Source organism: Haemaphysalis longicornis, unplaced genomic scaffold (genome assembly GCF_048455015.1).
Source record: "Haemaphysalis longicornis isolate Haplotype H1 unplaced genomic scaffold, Haemaphysalis longicornis Haplotype H1 scaffold_1, whole genome shotgun sequence".
Classification (NCBI taxonomy): Eukaryota; Metazoa; Arthropoda; class Arachnida; order Ixodida; family Ixodidae; genus Haemaphysalis; species Haemaphysalis longicornis.
Genome location: NW_027526203.1, coordinates 416,379,673 through 416,401,776, shown reverse-complemented (window position 1 = coordinate 416,401,776; position 22,104 = coordinate 416,379,673). Strand labels below are relative to the sequence as shown.

General features: G+C 44.1%; 1 protein-coding gene across 1 annotated transcript in view; it reads right to left on the bottom strand.

The window, feature by feature from the left end:
• Ac76e (adenylate cyclase type 2 Ac76E) overlaps window positions 1–22,104 on the bottom strand; it is a 597,242-nt gene that overhangs the window by 285,107 nt on the left and 290,031 nt on the right. Inside the window, exon 5 of the mRNA XM_077687138.1 lies at window positions 7,810–7,961. Coding sequence (XP_077543264.1) covers window positions 7,810–7,961 — 152 coding nt within the window. The remainder of the gene's footprint in view (window positions 1–7,809; window positions 7,962–22,104) is intronic.

The following is a 22,104-nucleotide window of genomic DNA, read 5'->3' as shown; positions in this document are numbered from 1 at the left end:
AACCTCGTTTTTTCTTTTTTTTGCAATGAGGGTTTCACCGGCTTTTCTTTTCTTTTTCAAGCTAAACAAAGGGGGCCAGAGTGCCTTGCCGTTTAACCTACAAGTGACGTTCGACGATACCCTCAGTATCAGGGCAGCCCCTAAATTTGATTTGCTCACACTTTGAATACCTAGCAGTCGGTACATAACATCAAGGTTAAATCAAGTAGCAAGTAAAGTTGTGCTAAGTGCGTATCTTACTTTGTCCTTACTTACTTACTTATCCTATCTTTGTTCAGATTTGACGGTAATGACACAATTATAAAATCGGATCAACACGCTCGCTGATGATAACAGATGAGCGACCGACGTACGCGTGTGCTTTCGACCGATTGGGAGCAAACGTTCTGCGCTTCGGTACGGAATCAAAAAGTCCACCCAAGATAAAAAAAAAAAAACATTTTCGTCTTCAGTGTAATGATCGACAGCGTCCGCTTTCAGGAACGTAAACAATGACCACATGTACGTGAAAAAGCGTCCGCCTGCGCGCGCACTTAGAGCACCGCGCCCAGAGCTAGCTTAACTAGGAACAGGATGGAAGACGAGCGTCTGCAGGCTCGCAAGAGAGTGCGGAGAGTGAGAAGCGAGAACAGGTATGCAAAGGTATACTTCGTGCTTGAAGCTTCCCAGCGCGTACGTCATGCTCGCGCAAGGAGCGAAACCATCGACCGCCGCGAAGCAGCGCGACCACAAAAGACCAAAACAAATTTTTGCCTTTACTTTAATGAGAGACTAGTGCTTTCCGGAAAATTCCTAACCACATGGGGGCGAAATCACTCGCACAGCTCCATTCCAATCACAGACGTTTTTTCAACCAAAGCAATGCAACAAATGTCATAAATTTTCAAATTGTGCGCTGCAGTGAAGTAATATGGGCAGGAGTGATGTATATAGGCCAGCACTAAAACGTAGTTATGAGTATGTTAACTGCACGTTAGAATTCAAATGATAGCATCAATGGAGGCCCCCTCTACAATTGCGCAATCATGTTCCTTGGCGGTGACTTAGGTCGTTGGGCCAATCGTACATACAAGATCCTGTGATGTCATAGTGAAGTGGGCGGGCATTCGCCACTGCTTCAAATGTTTAATTGACTGATTGATGGATTGTGGGGTTTAACGCGCCGTAGTGGAGGGGCTCCTGATTAATTTTGACCACCTGGGGATCTTTAACGTGCGCCGAAATCTCCCACACACGTGCGTTTTTGCTTTTCGCCTTCACCAGAAAAGCGGCCACCGCGGCCGGGAATCGAACCCGCGACCTCGTGCGCAGCAGCAGAACGCCCAATGTTTAATTTATTATGTCGATTATTCCTTTGATTAGCTTGAGATAGAACTGGTATCATTGTTATTGGGACAAGACAGTCTTTTTAATGAACGACAGTCTTATTAATGAACCCAACATGTATTTTATCTTCATAGCCTTTAAGGGCGCTTGCAAACTGCCGCGCTTTTAGCCCCCCCCCCCCCCCCCCCTCTCCCGAACAAAAATCCTGGCTACGCGCCTGGCTTCCAATGAACCAAGTTCTTTGCCCCTGTGTTTTTACATACGTCAAGTCGTTAGCACGTCACCCTCACGCAGCTCTGTATCGTCGTAACATCGCTGACTGTCCGAACGAAGCTTGAGCCAAGGCAGCGACCGAAGCTGTGTGTGTGTGAGTGCATCGCCTCCTGTGTTGTGAAAGCGTTCGTTTCGCGATGAAATGCGACGTTGTACTTCTGCGGGTGGATAGTGCTTCCCATGGTCTGGATTATCTTTCTCGAGTGACGTACGACTCAACCTCGCATGGGGTATGTGCAGTGTGCCTGGCTAAAAGCCTTCTCGGCTTGCGCGCCAGAGTTAAGTGACTTGCTGTTCGTCCCCGCAAACCGGGCGCGAGGTGAGTGCCGAATTCACGACGGGCAGGAGGAAGCAACCGATCGTCTGTCAATCGCGGTTCAGACTTGCAACGCATGTTGTGACGTTGTGTTCGTTCGAAACGCGTCTCTGGATTGTTTTGAAGTTGAATAAAATGTATGCTTCAAACCCGGGCATTCGGCTCAGGCCGTTCTCTGCGATTGCACGAAAGAAGTGCCACATGGCTTCAACGCTTTCTTTATGAAACGTACTCGGGTAAGAAAATATACATGTCGTGTTATGGCCGTGTTGCATTCAATACAAACGGTTAAGCGTTTGTTTACACTTGTTTCGTTTGTCGTAAAATATCCAAGCACTACGGCACTCCGCTGGCAGATCAACTGGCGAGCCGACGCTGAGCAGACGACACATCTCTTTGCCGGAAGTGCGTGAAAAAGCCGCCCAATGGCAGGATGTCTACCTCATGACGAACATCTGGGAATCGATGACGTAGACATGTGAAGATGGCGGCGTCCAAAAACACGCAGGGAAGGGTGATGAAGGGGCGACAAACTTTGCAACAAAAGTGTGAGCTATCCGCTGCACGTAAAAAAGTAATACTTGGCACAGCTGACGTTGACGACCCAATCTAACGATTGCGCTAGTTCATTTAGTGTGCTCAAAACGCCTTTCAGGGCCCCTTTAATAAAAGCAGTAATTAACATACGTACTGGATCATTTGTGTACAGATTTAGGCACACATTAAAGATCCCCAGGAGGTCAAAATTATTCCGGAGCCCTCCACTACGGCGCGCCTCATAGCCGAGGTGTATCTTCGGCGTGTTAAAGCCCACAATAAACGAAGCAGCCCCTTACTGCGCGGCACAAAGCGTCTATTAAATACAGTGATAGGCTGCACACTGCGCCTACAGCTACAGTAGACTCCTCCTAAGACGAGCTCGGTTGAGCCGAATTCTCGGATAGGCCGACAACAAGGGTAGGTTTGTTTGGTTTTCTACGGACTCAATGCAGAAAAAAATTAGCTTAACACGAACCGCCTCACACATACTCTTCTCGCAGTGACCACCACCACTGACGCTTGGCGCGGCACTCGGGCGACCGAAGAGAAAAAAAAAAAAAAAACTGGTGGACAATTATGATACTGCCTACTGCAAAATTGTGCACAGGGCGAGCTTCATGCAGTCTCCTGCGCGACGGCGCATACCTGCTGCGTCTCACGAAGTGATCGCCGGATCAGTGAAACGCACGAAGGCGCGCGATATACTCTGGCGTTGCTTCGTAACGCGTCGCGGCGAGGGACCAGTCTCGCGCTAGTTTCATCCTCCGCTTTCCTGCTCGCTCTATCTTCGGTGGCCTCTTCGTACTCTAGGTTATCTCGTAGCGCGTCGCCGCCGCATAAATTGTATCGCGCCGTCTCGGCATACCGCCCTCCCCCTCACACTTTCGCCATACTTTCCTCCTCCGCTTTCCTGCTCGTTCTATCTTGTTTCTCTTCGGTGTCTCCTTCGTTCGCTAGGTTACAGCGAGAGAAGACGGCGCCGTGAAACAACAGGAGCGGGCGCTTAAGTGCTGCACACTAAAAAGAAAAAAAAAAGCGGCAACCGCGCGAAGCGCATGTGTCTCTCCTCCACGGAACGAGAGAGTGAGAGCAGTGAAAAATACCCGCGGATAAAGCCGCCACCTCAGCCACCCTCAACCCGCGAAGCCTCCGGTAAAGCAAAAAACAAAACAAAAAAAGGAGTACCGCGGCCGGTCACGCGCACATCGGCATCACAAATAAGGGGAGAGTAATGAATGAATGAATGAATGAATGAATGAATGAATTTAATACAGAGAGGAGGCTAAAAATCTCTAATCTAGGAGAGTTCTCTCCAATTTTCGAACGGAGAAGCACCTTACCAATGCCGGCCCTCTGCGGGAGCATGTGAGCTCGCGTCATCGCCACCTACCGCCCCGCCGCCACCACAGCTATCGGCCGCGGAGTCAGCGAGTTAACTCTGTGTTTCTGTCGCAAGGAAAGCTACCTGTCATGTCTAGCAATCCAGGCATTCAGCGAAAGCCAATCGCGCTTTCACACGTCTGTTAAGACGAACTTACAAAAAGACGAACAAGTTTGCATGGTCCCTTCGAGTTCGTTTTAACGGGAGTCTACTGTATCTAAAACATACCAAACCACCATTATTTACAAAAAAAAAATGGTACAAGTATGGATTTAGAACGTTTTTACACAACAATACGGACGAGACACCCTACCTGAAAACCAGAGTCCGGCGGCGGGTCCTTTTCAGAAGGTGGTTGAATAAATGTCGCTGGTGTTGAAAGCGACCCAATAGATGGCGTTAGGTGCTTTCAGTTCTGTACTGTTTAGGAAATGGGATGTTGAACCCTGTCACGTGTTTTCATGCTTAATAAATGTCTCTCTCTCTCTCTCTCTCTCTCTCTCTCTCTCTCTCTCTCTCTCTCTCTCTCTCTCTCTCTCTCTCTCTCTCTCTCTCTCTCTCTCTCTCTCTCTCGGATCCCGCGCGGTTCTTATGAAGACCGCCGAGAATGCCTGCTCTGCCCTCAGGTTACACACTCGCCTATTTCGAACCATTTTCTCTATTGACAGCTTGACAGCCTGAATATATTGAAATTACGTATTTCCAAAGTCGTTATTGTTGCGAGCGTTGTGGGTTGTCGTCTGCAATTCCGTCCGCTGTCGTACGTTTGAGCCTTTCCAAAGCACCCGCTCCCGTTGTGATCGCAGAGTCGGTAACTGAGCGCCGCTGTTGTACTTGTACGAGCCCGAAACGGTGCCATATCGCCTTACGAGTAAATAATCCTTTCGAGCCTAAGCAGCTTATAGGGAACGGTGTACTGTCAGCGAGCCATACGCGAAAAATCGTAGAGGGTAGAGGAGATGACTGCCGGTAGACCGGTATTTATAAATTTTGAACCCTGAAATGCTAACTCGCAAGCCAAATAAACTAAAAGGGATTACTTCTGAACGTTCTTACGAGGAATAAAACCCGCCGCACTAGATTTTTGTGCAGTATACAGTACAGTATCAGTAAATTGAAATCGCTTATATGTAGCAATCCTCTCGGAGTTTGCATTCGTATTTATCGAATGCAAAAAAATTCAAACTCGCCTTTCTAACAAAAGATGGTTGAAACGCGCAGTTTTCGTAGCGCTGCATCACGTTGCGCTTCCAGACGTCTGTCGACGACGCGTCCAGGTTTTCGGCGATTATCTTCTCCGTCGTCTTGCGCACCTGAGTCCTCTCTTCGGGTAAACACTTGGGTACGCACTCCATGCCACGACTTTTCTCCGACATGGTATTTGCTTAAATAGGAACCAGGCCGCCTCCTGGGACAGCATCTCGACCGCATTGAGCATGTTCGCGCCGTGAACCCGCCGCACCTGCGCGTAGTTCCTGCCCGGGTTTTCGGCGGCTATCGCGACGACCGCCTTGTTCACGGTGGACGCACCGCGGTCGGCCTTGTTCATGTAATCGACCACGTATGTACGTCGCGCACGCGTAGTGGTCGAGGACCACCTACAAGTCTATGTTTAAATCCAGGGCGAACGAGATCCACGGATTGAACGGGTTCATGCACCCACTTCGTTGGTTGGTTGGTTGGTTGGTTGGTTGCCTCAGATCATGGCACGTACCCACGCGGGGGATTGGCCAAGAAGCTTTGTACCTAATCAAGATGTGACCTATATTATTTTAGATCCCAAAGCTTAGAAAAAAGAAATACAGAACAGAATTTTTTTGTAATATGAAAGTATAGTTAAAAATTAAATAAATGTGAACGGTTAGCTGGCTAGCAGAGAGACTGGCTTGTCACCGCAATGTAAGAGTGAAGGGCGGACACAACATCCTTGTGGCAGACTCCTAGGGCGGAAGCGCCTAGTGACAGAACCTCGGAAGTAGATAGAGGAAGGTGGAGGCGCCTAAAGGTGGACTCCAGATGCGTGCGTCGCATTGGGGAGAAACTGCGGCACTTAAAAAGGACGTGTTCTATATTTTCCAGTTCGTCGCAGAAAAGGCACTGCGGAGATGGAGACAGACCAAATTTATAAATATAAAAATTTAATGGGGGAATTTCGCATCGAAGTTTAGTGATTGCTACCTCGCACAGCCTTGATTATCAAAACACCGGCTTCCAGGCATGACGAAGGTAGCTATATTCACTACAAGAGAGAACGGCGTCTTGCCGACAAGTCTGGAGTAGTTGTCCATCGCGTTTCAACCATCTTTCACTTTACCCACGATCATCATCATCGGAAGAAAAACTAGGTTCGATTCCGACCACGGCAAGCGTTCTTTCTTTCTTTCTTTTTTTTAGGTGCTTGATGTGTTTTTGACGTCCTTGATGTGATGTGACTTCAGGCTTTGGAGACTTTCGCTTCCAACCAGAGAAAGCTCCGTGTTTCGGCCATTTTTCACTTCACCCACGATCGTCGTCGTCGTCAGAGAACGTTGGCTTTCCTGCAGTGCGTTTTCACGCGACGTCGAACGCCATAAGTGAGGCATAGAAAGCCTAGGTTTCAAATATTGCTGTGGAACAAAACCAGGATTTTGCTCTGCGGGTAAGCGGGACAGCTCAGGCCGTGTTAGGCGTTCAAGATGCAAAGCCGGCGTTGTAAATAGGCGAACAAGGAGAAAAATTTAAACTTTTTCGTTACAAGAAAAATTGGATGCAAGAGATGGTCAAATACTGAAAATCTCTGCGCTACTTAGTGATGGCTTGTGGCTTAAGTTTTCATTCCTGTGAATGTATTCGATATTAGATAGTTTTCACTTTGTGTTTTCATGCATAGTTCCTTGATATCTTGATTTTCTGAAAAAACGCTGAAGCAGCAACATTGGCCCCATTTAAGACACCATATTGCCTTGTTCCATTTCGAATAATGTGGGACATTTAACCCTTCATACGAGCGTTAAGCGCGACTGCTGATCAACAGAATACATATACCCGGTCCCTCCAGGTTCCCTTTACGGAGATTAAACTGTATTTTAGTGTGAAACCATTATAGGGCATAGTACAGGAAGTACAGGAAAATATGTAAATTTGACAGAATTCATCTCTGATGATTGTCATTGAATACGAAGCGGTGTATGGATCGGAAAAAGCGTAGTTAAAATACCTGAAATTACTCCGAATTATTTACAATAAATATAAATATTTTGACTTATTTGACATTTATTGGAATTTGATCTCGCTAGTCACGGGGCGGGAGGTAGTGCGTGTGCGTGCGTCTGTGTGCGTCTGTGTGTGTGTGTGTGCGTGCGTGTGTGTTTGTGCGTGTGCGTGTGCGTGTGTGTGTGCGTGTGCGTGTGTGTTTGTGCGTGTGCGTGTGCGTGTGTGTGTGTGTGTGTGTGTGTGTGTGTGTGTGTGTGTGTGTAGAACGTTGCTCGGCAACGTCGTCCTGTCGTAGTTGGAAGCCTCTAAGTGAATGTCACAGAGGGAAAGAATGCTGTCCGAGCAAGAAGACGCGTTGCTCGGTCCCCCCAGGATTGTCGGTGTGTGGCGCTTCTCCCGTTCGAGCACTACAATTCCCATTCACCTTAGTGAAGCGACTTTCAATTTTACACGCGAGCGTACATGCCCTGACCTTGGAGATTAGCATCGCGGCTCTATGAAGGGAGGCGGTAATTCTTGGCAAGGCGCCAAGAATGAGGTCCGCAGCCCCATTGTTACGGTTGAATAATGTGCTTAGCCATTTTGAAGTGTTTAACATAAATATTTAGACAAACAATGATGGCAAAAGGGGAAAAGTACGCTCTCGAGAAATTCGGATTTCCTTCGTGGAACAACCCTTTAATTTTTTTTTCTAGGCGTCTTTGCAACTTTCCAGTGCTGTCAGGTACAAGAGCCTTTTGTCGTAAAGACGTTAGGAGAGGAAAACGCTCCGAGGACGCACCTGACGTTGTTGTGGCGCTGGACGTAGAGCTCGTGGAAGCGCTGGCGGCTCCTCTTGGCGGAAGTTTGACACGCGTCTGCCATCTTGAGCATGATGCTGCGCTTCACCTCGGCCGCGATGTAGGCGGGGATGACGCTCAACAGCAGCTGCTCCTGCGAGGGATCGGGCCGTTGCGGTCTCAGTATCGCCGTGAACTGCACAGCTGTTAGCCTGCTCGTAGCGCCCTGCCTCAGGCGCGGTCGGCTTTCCCTACAGGCTATACAACAAAACAATGACTGCTGGAATTAACTCCCACCCCCGTCCTCCAGTGTTCCAAAAGGGCACTCAGTATGTATGCGGTATTGTGGTTATTGTTGAGATGGGGAACTGCTGCACGTTTTCTTTGGGGCACGTGTGTGCCGGTGTGCGATTATTTCAAGCCCAAAAATTGAGCTTTTTCGGGCCCTTGTCAATTTTTCACAGGTGCCTGAGGCTACCTGGAGCCACATCCCCATGCACAATTATTAGTGCGTTGAAGAAGCGGTAACTGTTTGGATAAACTAATTTTATTCATACCTTCTGGGAAGAATTACTGATGATCATCGACACCTGAAATACTAGCTGTATAAATGTACGCTTGCACGCATGCAATTTTAGTTAGTCTACTCGGTCTTCTACTTTAAAATAGGTGGGGAGTGGTGGTGGGAGCGTCGTCACAAATAATTATACAGTGAAAGCTCGCTAATCCGAACTTCAATAATTCCAATTATGAATGTTTAACTCTACGATTTGTTCCGACCAAGCTGCTTAGAAGTCTGCATGGAAAAACCCGTTAATTCGAACGCGAGTAGGTTCCGCCACGGATAATTCGGACTATACGCCACCTAGCTTGCGGTTTGGCGCCTGACAAACGGCCATTGAAAAGCACCCGCTCCGTACACACGAGGCTTCGTCGCCTTCGAAAGGAACATTTACAAGAACGGGTAGAGAAGGTAAGATTGCGTAAAACTTAACCGGCGCGGAGCCATGAGGGCAGCGGTTTGCGCGCGCTTGGGAGCAAGTGTCAGCGGTTACGATAGCGAAATGGTATCACCACCGCGGTTTCGGCACGCAAGCTCTAAAATGTAACCAGCCACCGGCCACTGGCGCTCGAAGGTAGCGTCACCGCCCCCGATACGGGGTTGTTTTCCAAGTTGTTTTCGATTATTTGCCACTAATGAATTCTTTATTATTTATCAAATACTGCTTGGTTTGCCGCTTTTATTCATTTATTTATTTATTTATTTATTTCCTTTCTTACTTGCTTAATTTTCCCTTTCTGTTCTTCCTCTCTCTATACAATGGTTCCAGATTTCTTCCGCAACGCATTCAAATATTATTAGGCTGTACCCTGAAGCCGGATAAAGAAGTTGTACTCCGATGAATGGTCGATCAACTGATTGGGCACACGCTTTCCGCATGGAACGACAAAGACAACGCAAGCAATCGACTAGAGTTATTCCAGCATCATCCGATATTTGCCGCACGAGAAAATACCTATAAGCCTTTCTCATATAGGCCTCGCAATGTGGACTGCCATATTTCTGTTCAAGATTCCGAGCAAAGGACCAAAATATTGATTGCCACCGTCTGTGTTTATGTTGGTGGGGCCAGGTGCCGGCTCAAGCCGGGAACAAACGACGGAAAACACTCAGCTGCCACTCGAGACACTCCTCCGGGATAGGCGAAGCCTGTCTCGACGCGACGCGCTGGAGACAATCCCAAGACTGTTGGGGCTTTCCTGTTGTCGCAACAAATAGCACCAGTGCTTGGCTTATACCTCCTTCAAGAATTGCCATTCCTTTGCGTGCATAAGGCCTAGTACTTTGAGATAATACTGGCTGAGAACCCTGGTTTCAAAATATTTCCCCTTCAAACAAAGAAAAGAACTAAAATAAAACTAAGGTGTCGAATCTGCGTGGTTGCGCTGGCAAGACAGGTGAGAATTCCCTAGACTTCGCACGGGTCTTCGCACTGCGTCTCCACGTAGAGGAATGCATAGAGAATAATAGGGGAAAGGGGAGCAGAATAATATCATTGTGCCGTGAGCTTTCAACAGACTTGGAATATTTGTCCCGTAGTTACACAGTAAGCGGACTTTTTTTTTTCGATAGGAACACAAAACCATCTACAAGCGGGCGTTTTACTACTATTTTTTTGTATTGCGTACGCAAAAGTACACATCTCGGCGACAATTCACTCTGGCAGGATCTCTTTTTACCGTATGACCCTGACGTAGCAGACAAATATGTCATGTAAAAGTTGAATAATAAATCAACAACGGGAGGACGCGTATTTAGTGCTTCTGAAAAGCGTTGGTGAAGCAAGTTATCATAGTTATTATATCAGGTAAAACTTTATTTCCCTCTGCATGTAATACTGCCGGTAGAAGCCAGCTTGATGCGGTCTACTGTGACATGAGCAAGGCCTTTGATGTAGTCAACCACTCGTTATTGCTTGCCAAGCTCATTCTGTCAGATGTTCACGCTTCCTTAGTGGGTCTTATACGTTGCTATCTCCAGGAGCGATATTGCTATGTAAGTGTTAATGGTCAAACATCATTTAGGTACAAAGCAACCAGTGGTGTACCCCAGGGCTCCGTTCTGGGCCCCCTTCTTTTTTCCATTTTCATTAACGATGTTGCTTCTGCCATTAAAAATTCTTCTTTTTTGTTGTATGCTGATGATATGAAAATCTTCAGAGAAGTGCGTAATGTTCAGGACTGTAATTCTCTTCAGGCTGATATCGTGTCATTCCATCGTTGGTGCACCAAAAACGACTTAATTTTGAACCCCTCAAAAACGAAAGTTGTTTCCTATAGTAGGAAAACTCAACAGCTGCAATACTCCTATAAAATAGCAAGCACTGCACTGCCGAGGGTGACCGAAATTCGGGACTTGGGAGTACTATTTGATTCTTCTCTGACTTTCTCTTCTCACGTTACACAAATTACCCGACGCTCTCTTCGATGTCTGGGTGCTGTCTGCAGGTATTCTAGAGAGTTTAAAAGTCCTCTTCCTTTCTTAAAGTTGTATTCGGCTCTGTGCCTACCTCTTCTCGAATACGGTTCTGTTGTTTGGAATGGAACTTGCAAGTCCAATAGTGACCGCATCGAAAGGGTTCAAAATAAGTTCCTTTCTATCTTTAGGCACCGTTTCCGTCATGTACAAGAAGACGCAAACGGCAGCATGTCTTGTCTCAAAAGTATTCCTTCCCTTTGGTGTCGACGAATGAGAGCTGACATTATCTTTCTGTATAAACTTCTTCATGGTGATATTTTGTGTGATGACTTGGTTGCACTTATCAATGTCAACTTGCCGAACAAACTTTTCCGAAGATTTCGAACTTTCAGAACAGATGCTTTAAGTAAACGACGCTCGTCCATCTGCAGAATACAATGTGCATATAATGAATATTCCGATCGTCTTGATATATTCCAGAGCTCTTTGTCTTTGTTCTCTAATGAATTGAAAACTGTTGTAGCTTAAGTGCCTTTATGTCATTTATGTGCCGTATTTCTGTTCTGTATTTATTTTATGCAAATCATCATCTTGCTTGTTTGTTTTTCACTTTTCCTGATTTTGTGTTGCTTGAATTTCTGTCGGTTTAAGTGTCAGTGCTTGTAACGCTGAACTTCGTTTTTCCATTTTGAAACTTCCTAACATTTTGTTACAAAACCTTTGTTTTATGTGTATAATCTATCTCCGTCATGTGCATTGAGTATTTGCTTGTGAATTTTCAATTTTTCACGTGCCTTCAACGTTTTGCTGGCCGGGTGTCATGGCTTCTAACACTAGGCTTCCTTTTTTTTTTTTTTGCTGTTTTGCTGTTTTGCGTTCTGGGATCTCTGTAACTATTTTTACCTTATTGTTTCTTCCATATATATGGTTTTCTGTGTTGTGTTGTCTTGATTTTAGTTTGTTTTTATGAATGCTTGTATATGGTGTACCAGTACCAAGACCCTAGGGTTGTTCCTGGGCACCAAAAATAAAGGTTGATTGATTGATTGATTGATTGATGATTATTATTATTATTATTATTATTATTATTATTATTATTATTATTATTATTATTATTATTATTATTATTATTACTAGGCGCCGCAAGATGGCGCCTAGCAAGGATTGCTGTATTCTGTGCTCCTGTGTTTTTTACGGTAAGCAAGTGTTTTTCCGCTGCATTTCCTGTAAGAAACGCGTGCACGCGAAGTGTGTTGCATGGCCGGACGCTGAGCTTCAGCTCCTGAGATCTGGTGCTCGGCCGTTCAAGTGTAATATTTGTGAAACGGCTGAGGTGGCGGCTAGGCCTAGCGTAGCCAACGACGACATCGGCCCGTCCGCAAGCACGGCTCCTTCCCCCTCCCTTCGACGAGACTCGCCGGCAGTAGTCAAGAAAGCCCCGCCGCCGCCGTCCCAACCGGTTGACCTTGGAGGGGAAGCTGCCGGTCTTCGCGCACTCCTCATCGACGCGCTGGACGGCATTTATTACCTCAGCGACCAAGTGTCCCGGCTGCGGGAGGACAACGACCTCCTACGCCGGGAAAACGCGCAGGCTTTCAACGGTCTCCGTCAGGGGAGGGAGGGTGACCGCGCCCATTATGCGCAGGTGGTTGCCTCCTTGCGAGCGGAGGTGTGCTCCTTGCGTGCCCAACTACTTCGCCACCCCGCCGTGTTGCCGGAAGGAGTGCGTCACAGCTCAGGGCAGCCTTCTTTTGCCCAAGCTGTAAATAAGGAAGTGTTGCCTTCGGCTACGTCTGCTCTGCTGCAGTCGGTGTCTTCGGCTTCTCCTGCACTGCCTCCTACTCCGTCCCAACTTTCCCCGGTGCATTCTGCGCTTGTGCTTGACTGTCTCCCTCCTACTGTTGAGAAGAAGCGTCGAAGCCGGGGATGTGTAGGTGCATCGGACACATGTGGATTGGTCGTCGTTCCGCAGCCGAAGCGCCCCAAAGCAATGTTCGTTTCAAAGCTTTCTCCGTCCACGACCTCTGCTAGTCTTAATGCCCATCTGTTAACCTTAGGTGTCTCGCCCTTGAACTGCCGACGACTGAAAACTAAATTTGAAACGTACGCATCCTTTTATATTTCCGTCAGTGAAGAGTTTTTCGAGCGCTTGAATGACCCCGCTGTTTGGCCGAAAGACTGCCTCTTTAAGGAGTTTCGAGGCATGTTTTGCGAAGGCATGCTTCACAGCTCTGAGCGCAACACATCAGAAAAAAAATAATGACTAGTTTAGATGTTTTTTATCAGAATGTGCGAGGTCTTCAAACTAAGGCGACTGAATTTTTTGGTAATGTTCTGGCTTCTTGCTTTCCGTTAATAGCTATATCTGAAACTTGGTTGTGCCCTGATATTCTATCCAATGATTATTTTCCTCAAAATTACCATGTATATCGTAATGATCGTGCCTTAACGGGATGCAAACAAAAGAGGGGCGGGGTACTTCTCGCAGTTAACAAATCTCTCCCGTGTGTGCTACGTAGCGATATTGAAAACGCAGGTGAGTCTTTATGGGTCGAAATTCATATATCTAAAACTGAAAAACTTCTAGTTGGTGTTTTTTACGTTCCTCCTGATGTAGTTCCTGACGCGTTCAATAAGTTAGTCTCCTCCATTGAACAGGTGCTCACTACTCATTGCGACCTCAAGGTCCTCCTCCTTGGGGATTTTAACGCCCCTGGCGTTCAGTGGAGCCACCTCACCTGTTCCCACTACAACCACCACTTTCAACGGAAGGGTAATAGGTTACTAGATTTTTCGTCTTTCACTTCCATGGCACAGCGTAATCACATAAAAAACTGCAGTGGAAACATTCTGGACCTGCGCTTTTCAAACTTCGATGGCGTTAATGTGTCGCGCTCTGATTGTGCTTTAGTAATACCCGACAAATATCGTCCTCCTCTTTCTATTTCCTGTTGCCTTCCTACAATGCTCCACCGTTCTGTAATTTCAAGCAATGCGCAACCTCGCTACGCTTTCGCCCGGGGAGATTACGTTGGGCTGTATGGCTACTTTTCTGCTGCCCCTTGGTCAACAGTCATTGACCACTCTGATGTCAATGAACAAGTTGACAGTTTTACTGAGATTGTGCTTTTGGGTATGAAGAAATACATCCCGCAATATTTACCAAAGAAGTTCAAGTTCCCACACTGGTTTTCTTCTGAATTGCGGGATGCCCTAAAACTCAAAGAACGTGCGCACAGAAAGATGAAGCGCTCTGGTGCGAATCAGTTCGCTCAGGAGTTCCGGCGCCTACGTGCCCTATGCAAAATATTGCACAAGCGTGATCATGCTTTGTACCTGGCGTCAGTTGAAGCTAAAGCAACTCATCAGCCGGGAGCCTTCTGGAAGTAGATTCATTCTAGATCTAGTACAACGAAAGAATCTATTCGTCTACTGGATTCCAACGGCGATGAGGTTGCAGATGCGGCCGACTGCTTTGCTCGTCAGTTTTCTTCTTTGTTTGGGCTTAGCGGCGGTAGTGATGACGGCAGCGTCTCTTGTCACCAGGACGGTAACTCCGCTTGTTTCCAATTGGATGAGAACATTGTGCGGACCAGCATCAAGCGGCTAAAGCCCTCGTTTTCTTCTGGGCCAGATGGTATTCCTGCTGCAATTCTAAAAACGTATGCAAATATATTTGTTCCTGTGTTCACCTCAATATTTAATAACTGTCTCCGGTCTGGCACGTACCCTCGCTCATGGAAAATCTGTCGTGTATTCCCTGTTTTCAAGTCAGGCCCAAAAACCGACCCCATGAACTATAGGCCAGTGTCGCTTCTTTGTTCTGCCTCTAAAATATTCGAGTTATCTCTTCATACGGTCTTGTCTTTCTCACTTAAACACGTCCTCATTCCTAATCAACATGGCTTCATGCGTGGTCGCTCAACGTCCACAAACCTCGCATGCTTCATGGAGCAGGCTGTCCCAGCAGTCGTTGGTAGAAGCCAGCTTGATGCGGTCTACTGTGACATGAGCAAGGCCTTTGATGTAGTCAACCACTCGTTATTGCTTGCCAAGCTCATTCTGTTAGATGTTCACGCTTCTTTAGTGGGTCTTATATGTTGCTATCTCCAGGAGCGATATTGCTATGTAAGTGTTAATGGTCAAACATCATTTAGGTACAAAGCAACCAGTGGTGTACCCCAGGGCTCCGTTCTGGGCCCCCTTCTTTTTTCCATTTTCATTAACGATGTTGCTTCTGCCATTCAAAATTCTTCTTTTTTGTTGTATGCTGATGATATGAAAATCTTCACAGAAGTGCGTAATGTTCAGGACTGCAATTCTCTTCAGGCTGATATCGTGTCATTCCATCGTTGGTGCACCAAAAACGACTTAATTTTGAACCCCTCAAAAACGAAAGTTGTTTCCTATAGTAGGAAAACTCGACAGCTGCAATACTCCTATAAAATAGCAAGCACTGCACTGCCGAGGGTGACCGAAATTCGGGACTTGGGAGTACTATTTGATTCTTCTCTGACTTTCTCTTCCCACGTTACACAAGTTACCGGACGTTCTCTTCGATGTCTGGGTGCTGTTTGCAGGTATTCTAGAGAGTTTAAAAGTCCTCTTCCTGTCTTAAAGTTGTATTCGGCTCTCTGCTTACCTCTTCTCGAATACGGTTCTGTTGTTTGGAATGGAACTTGCAAGTCCAATAGTGACCGCATCGAAAGGGTTCAAAATAAGTTCCTTTCTATCTTTAGGCACCGTTTCCGTCATGTACAAGAAGACGCAAACGGCAGCATGTCCTGTCTCAAAAGTATTCCTTCCCTTTGGTGTCGACGAATGAGAGCTGACATTATATTTCTTTATAAACTTCTTCATGGTGATATTTTGTGTGATGACTTGGTTGCACTTATCAATGTCAACTTGCCGAACAAACTTTTCCGAAGATTTCGAACTTTCAGAACAGATGCTTTAAGTAGACGACGCTCGTCCATCTGCAGAATACAATGTGCATATAATGAATATTCCGATCGTCTTGATATATTCCAGAGCTCTTTGTCTTTGTTCTCTAATGAATTGAAAACTGTTGTAGCTTAAGTGCCTTTATGTCATTTATGTGCCGTATTTCTGTTCCGTATTTATTTTATGCAAATCATCATCTTGCTTGTTTGTTTTTCACTTTTCCTGATTTTGTGTTGCTTGAATTTCTCTCGGTTTAAGTGTCAGTGCTTGTAACGCTGAACTTCGTTTTTCCATTTTGAAACTTCCTAACATTTTGTTACAAAACCTTTGTTTTATGTGTATAATCTATCTCCGTCATGTTCATTGAGTATTTGCTTGTGTATTTTCAATTTTTCACGTGCCTTCAATGTTTTTGCAGGCCGGGTGTCATGGCTTCTAACACTAGGCTTCCTTTTTTTTTTTTTTGCTGTTTTGCTTTCTGGGATCTCTGTAACTATTTTTACCTTATTGTTTCTTTCATATATATGGTTTTCTGTGTTGTGTTGTCTTGATTTTAGTTTGTTTTTATGAATGCTTGTATATGGTGTACCAGTACCAAGACCCTAGGGTTGTTCCTGGGCACCAAAAATAAAGGTTGATTGATTGATTGATTGATTATTATTATTATTATTATTATTATTATTATATTATTATTATTATTATTATTATTATTATTATTATTATTATTATTATTATTATTATTATTATTATTAGCCGTGGCGCACTAACTTCATTTCGACAGTTCTCGTGTTCTTCAGTTTTTTTCCGCATGTGTATGTTGTTTTCACAGAGTCTGTTCTCATTCGTTCATATGTTGTTAGTGCTGCGTGCGTAATCGTTGTATGTACTATGCTACACTTGTGTAGTCAACTCTTCATACATATGTTTATGTGGCCCGGGCGAACCAAATGTTATAGAAACAAATGTTTCTATAACTTATCAGTTTATGTGAATAGTTACAAACATTTCCTGTACTTTGTTTCATACGTTTTTGTGTAATTGATGCTTCAGCCGATTGCTATGGTCATTGTACGCTGTGTTTGTGCAATGTACCATAACTTCGTATAATGTAGTTTGGATGCCACTTTTAATTTTTTCTCTGTGGTATTTCATTCACTCACATTTTTTCCTGGTTTTATATGTGTCAGCCGCTGATGTATTTCAATGCGGCATTTTTTCTTTTTTTTTTCTCAGTGCGCCAGCACCAAGGCTTCGGCTGTTCCTGGGCACTATAATAAAGGTTGATTGATTGATTATTATTATTATTATTATTATTATTATTATTATTATTATTATTATTATTATTAGTTTGTTTTTATGTACGATTTGTATATGGTGTACCAGTACCAAGACCCTAGGGTTGTTCCTGGGCACCGAAAATAAAGGTTGATTGATTGATTGATTGATTGATTGATTGATTATTATTATTATTATTATTATTATTATTATTATTATTATTATTATTATTATTATTATTATTATTATTATTATTATTATTATTATTATTATTTCAACTTCCACGAACCTTGTATGCTTCATGGAGCAGGCTGTCCCAGCAATCGTTGGTAGAAGCCAACTGGATGTGGTCTACTGTGACATGAGCAAAGCCTTTGATGGTGTCAACCACTCGTTATTGCTTGCAAAGCTCACTCTGTTAGATGTACACGCTTCGTTGGTGGGTCTTATACGTTGTTATCTCAAGGAGCGATATTGCTATGTAAGTGTTAACGGTCAAACATCATTTAGGTACAAAGCAACCAGTGGTGTACCCCAAGGCTCCGTTCTGGGTCCCCTTCTTTTTTCCATTTTCATTAACGATGTTGCTTCTGCCATTCAAAATTCTTCTTTTTTGTTGTACGCTGATGATATAAAAATCTTTAGAGAAGTGCGTAGTGTTCAGGACTGTAATTCTCTTCAGGTTGATATAGCGTCATTCCATCGTTGGTGCACCAAAAACGACCTTATCTTGAACCCTTCAAAAACTAAAGTTGTCTCCTATAGTAGAAAAACTCAACAGCTGCAATACTCTTATAAAATTGCAAGCACTGCATTGCCGAGGGTGACTGAAATTCGAGACTTGGGAGTACTATTTGATACTTCTCTGACTTTCTCTTCCCACATTGCACAAATTACCCGTCGGTCTCTTCGTTGTCTGGGTGCTGTTTGCAGGTATTCTAGAGAGTTTAAAGGTCCGCTTCCTTTCTTAAAGTTGTATTCGGCTCTCTGCTTACCTCTTCTTGAATACGGGTCTGTTGTCTGGAATGGAACTTGCAAGTCCAATAGTGACCGTATCGAAAGGGTTCAAAATAAGTTCCTTTCTATCTTTAAGCACCGCTTCCGTCATGTGCAAGACGACGCAAACGGCATCATGTCTCTTCTGAAAAGCATTCCTTCCCTTCGGTGTCGACGAATGCGAGCTGATATTATCTTTCTCTATAAACTTCTTCATGGTAATATTTTGTGTGACGATTTGGTTACACTTATCAATGTCAATTTGCCAAATAAACTTTTCAGAAAATTTCCAGCTTTCAGACCAGTTGCTTTAAATAGCCGACGCTCGTCCATCTGCCGAATACAATGTGCATATAATGAATATTCCGTTCGGCTTGATATATTCCAGAGCTCCTTTACTTTGTTCTCTAATGAGTTGAAAACTGTTGTAGCTTAAGTCCTTTATGTCATTCCAAATTTATATACCCTATGTATTATGTGCAAACTGTTCTTGCTTGCTTTTCACTTTTTCTTGTTTTGTGTTGCTTGAATATTTGTACGTTTTAGTGTCAGTGTTGGTAATGCTGAAGCTTTTCCCCCTTTTTTTTTTTGGAACTTTCTGATATGTTGTTAGAAAACCTTGGTTACATACGTATACTCTATGTCATGTTGATTCAATATTTGCTTGTATAGTTCCTATTTTTCACATCTACTGAACGTTTCGCTGGCCGAGTGGCATGGCTTGCAACACTAAGCCTGCCTTTTCTTTTTTGACTTTCTGTTCTTTTTTTTTTTCCTTTTTTGCTTTCTAAGATTTCTGTGACTATTTTTACTTTATTGTTTATGTCATACATATAGTTTTTGTGTGTTGTCTTGTCTTAATTGTAGTGTTTTTTTTTGTATGGTGTACCAGTACCAAGACCCTAGGGTTGTTCCTGGGCACCGAAAATAAAGGTTGATTGATTGATTGATTGATTGATTGATTGATTGATTATTATTATTATTATTATTATTATTATTATTATTATTATTATTATTATTATTATTATTATTATTATTATTATTATTATTATTATTATTATTATTATTATTATTATTATTATTATTATTTAACCCATATAAATTGAAAAGAACGGAGTGCTTCTGTTTTGTGGATGCCATGATTAGGAACCATTCATATAAACCAGCGTCTTCTAAAAACAAACGTTCAAGTTCAGCCTACCAAAACATAATACTGCCTTCACACATGCAATGGTAGTCCTAAATGTTACAAGCTGAATGAACGGAAAATTAATTTTCATTACGTATTAGTGTTTTGTTCCCTATAGGTAGATATTAATATTCTATTAAAAAGTTTCACGAGCTCGGTTAATCCCAGCGTTCTTTTCTATCCTTTTACTGAGCTATGAAAAAGGAACGCTAGTACCTCGTAACACTCTGAGCTCAACACGGACAACTGGAGCCTGCCACGGGACATGCTATTAGAGCGTTGTATTATGACTTCGAATGAAAGCGCATGTCGGCGTGGCTGTGGCTCGTTGCGTGATGCGGTTGGGATTGTTCTGTACGCAGGAAACTTGCCACCTTTCCTAGAAAACAGTGAATGGAAAGCACCTTAGAAGCCACTTCACTCGCTTTCTGTGTGCGCCTTTTCTGATATGAACCTAGTACTATTATTTATTGTTGAATATATAAAATGTATTCAGATGAATATATTTAGAGGAGTATAGCAAGGCTCTTGTCTCAAGTACCAAATTTTGCCGCAACCACGAACGCGAAACGCTATCCATTTATTCTGTAAGTCTTCAAGAAGGTTGTCAAGGCTGCCCTGTACTTTCCTCAGCCTACATGACACCTTCGTGTGATCACGTTGCTGAGAAAAATATGCAAATATTTTCAAACCCACAGCGTCCAAAAGAGGATCTTGATTGCACCGTACGTTAGGACGCACGTATTTCAAAGTTTGCGAACCTTAACCGTGTGTTATTTGTTTTCTAGGCACCCACTATTTTTTTCAAGCATCTTGAACTTTATATTCGTTCATTGCTAGTAACAGCGTACGCTTTGCTCTCAAAGTTTTCTGAAGCGCTCTTTCATGCACATCAAACTCTGTTCGAAGATGTGTGAAACGAACGCGTTTGCTCGTTACGTTGTGTGGCCATGAAACAGGTCAGCCACGTCTAGCTGCTTCCGCGTGCAGCATAGAGAGTAAAAATTTCCCAAAATACAAACTCTTTCATCCCCCGTTTTTAAACTTCGGGCATTTTTCATTTACTAACAAGCCGTCATAGAGGATGTCACTGCATAGGGCGACTTTGTGGAAATAAAAAAATAGTGATAACTGCTTAAACACAGTGCAAGAAAACGTATGCACATATTTCGAAGCTTAGAATGGAGTCCCCGCTTGCCGTATTACCTTTCCGTACCTGCAATGATTACATCCTTCACAGTACCTACGAGCCAAAAGGAACAAGCGTTTAAAGGCAACGCAGTTTCCGGGTTCTTTAAGGCATTAAATAATTTTAGTGGAGCTCATTTTTTAACTATCGCTTGGTCCAACCTGCATGCCCGCGGGCGTGTGAGTGAGTTGGAATTAGTTTGAAGTTGAGCGCTAGGATCGCAACCTACTCCTCACTATCTGTTAAACGACAGTCATACCCCAATGTTAGGGAGGGGGTGCTTTGCCAGTTAGCGGCGTTAGATAGGGATCGAAACAGGCAATTCCAACGGGGGCTTCGTAACTCACCAGGTAAGAGAGGATGGGGAGCATGTATACGCGATGTGTCGCTATAATCAGTAGCACATGGGCACCTTTTTTTTGCTCCTGTGATCGTTTTCATTTGTTCGGACCACGAGAATATAGACGGACAACTGTTACGCGCCTTATTTCATGCACACGACAATGTTAAGGCATAAAGGCTATCTGTATGTATTTTTTCATACGCAATTTGCTTTTTTACCCTCCATAAATAAATCAAATGAACTACTTACACTAGAAATTAGTATTTGCGCCATAGAACAGAATTTACAAACGCGCATCTGCAAATTGAAATGGATGTAAATGCCAGCTATTTGTTAATGGTAACAGCAATGCTCAACTGATTGCGTTGTTTCCTGATTTTATTGTTTATTGGTTTTATCTTATAAGCATCGTCCTTTCTGGTCGCATGCGCAGGTTGGGCATTTATAAATAATGAGTGCTGAAAACGGACCAAATAAATATTATCAGGAGGAACTCGTTTGATAAACTAAAGAGCATTGAAGACCTATAGGGAAACCAAGACAAAGCAGAAGTTGATATAGCCGGCTGTTTCGAAGGAAATATCGTAGGCATATGTTCCTTGTTTGTGACAGCAAATGACGGTCCGCACTACGTATACGGTGTGCTCTTGCGAGCTATTCTAAGGAACAGCACTCATTTGGTCGGTCTTCGAGCAGACGTATCACCACGCATATTGCCTTCATCAAAATAAGACTTTATTTCGTGTTATTCTTTCTACCTTTATGAATGTTTTATCGTTTATACTGATTCCTGTCCTTCTGAGCTCTTCATCTGACACACGGCTCTGACATATGCTACAATCATATTGTATCCCTCATTTTGTTTTTTCCTGTCCAGTTGACTACCGACAAAATAAGAAGCCATGGGAACGAAGCGATCTGCTGCTCCGAAGGAACGTTTTTCCACTCCACCGCAACCCTAAACTCAGCAATATACATAGCAAGAAATTATACTCTCATCGCTTCGGTGCCCTGCTGTTTTCTTTCTTGTCGCACTTGTTTGCCTTACAGGCAAAGCACCCTTTACAGGCCGCAGCGACCGTCAGGTTGGAGGAGAAACGATTCGGTGGATGCTTCGAGCGTTCTAAGAATGTGAAGGCGAAAGCCTAGTCGGACCTTCTGTTTATCTGCCCTTGAACTTTTTACAGTGAAGCTGTTCTTGGTCGATCCTTTCATGGGACGAGATGCGGTAATGCGGTCGCAGCGTTGCGGAGAGGGCATTTCCAAGCGAGGAGGACGGCACACGTTGAGCACACACGCAGCAAGTTAAAAGAATGCTTGCAAGATGCGGTTATATAGGCAAAGCTTTTGGAAAATACTTAATCTGACGGCAGTGCTCATA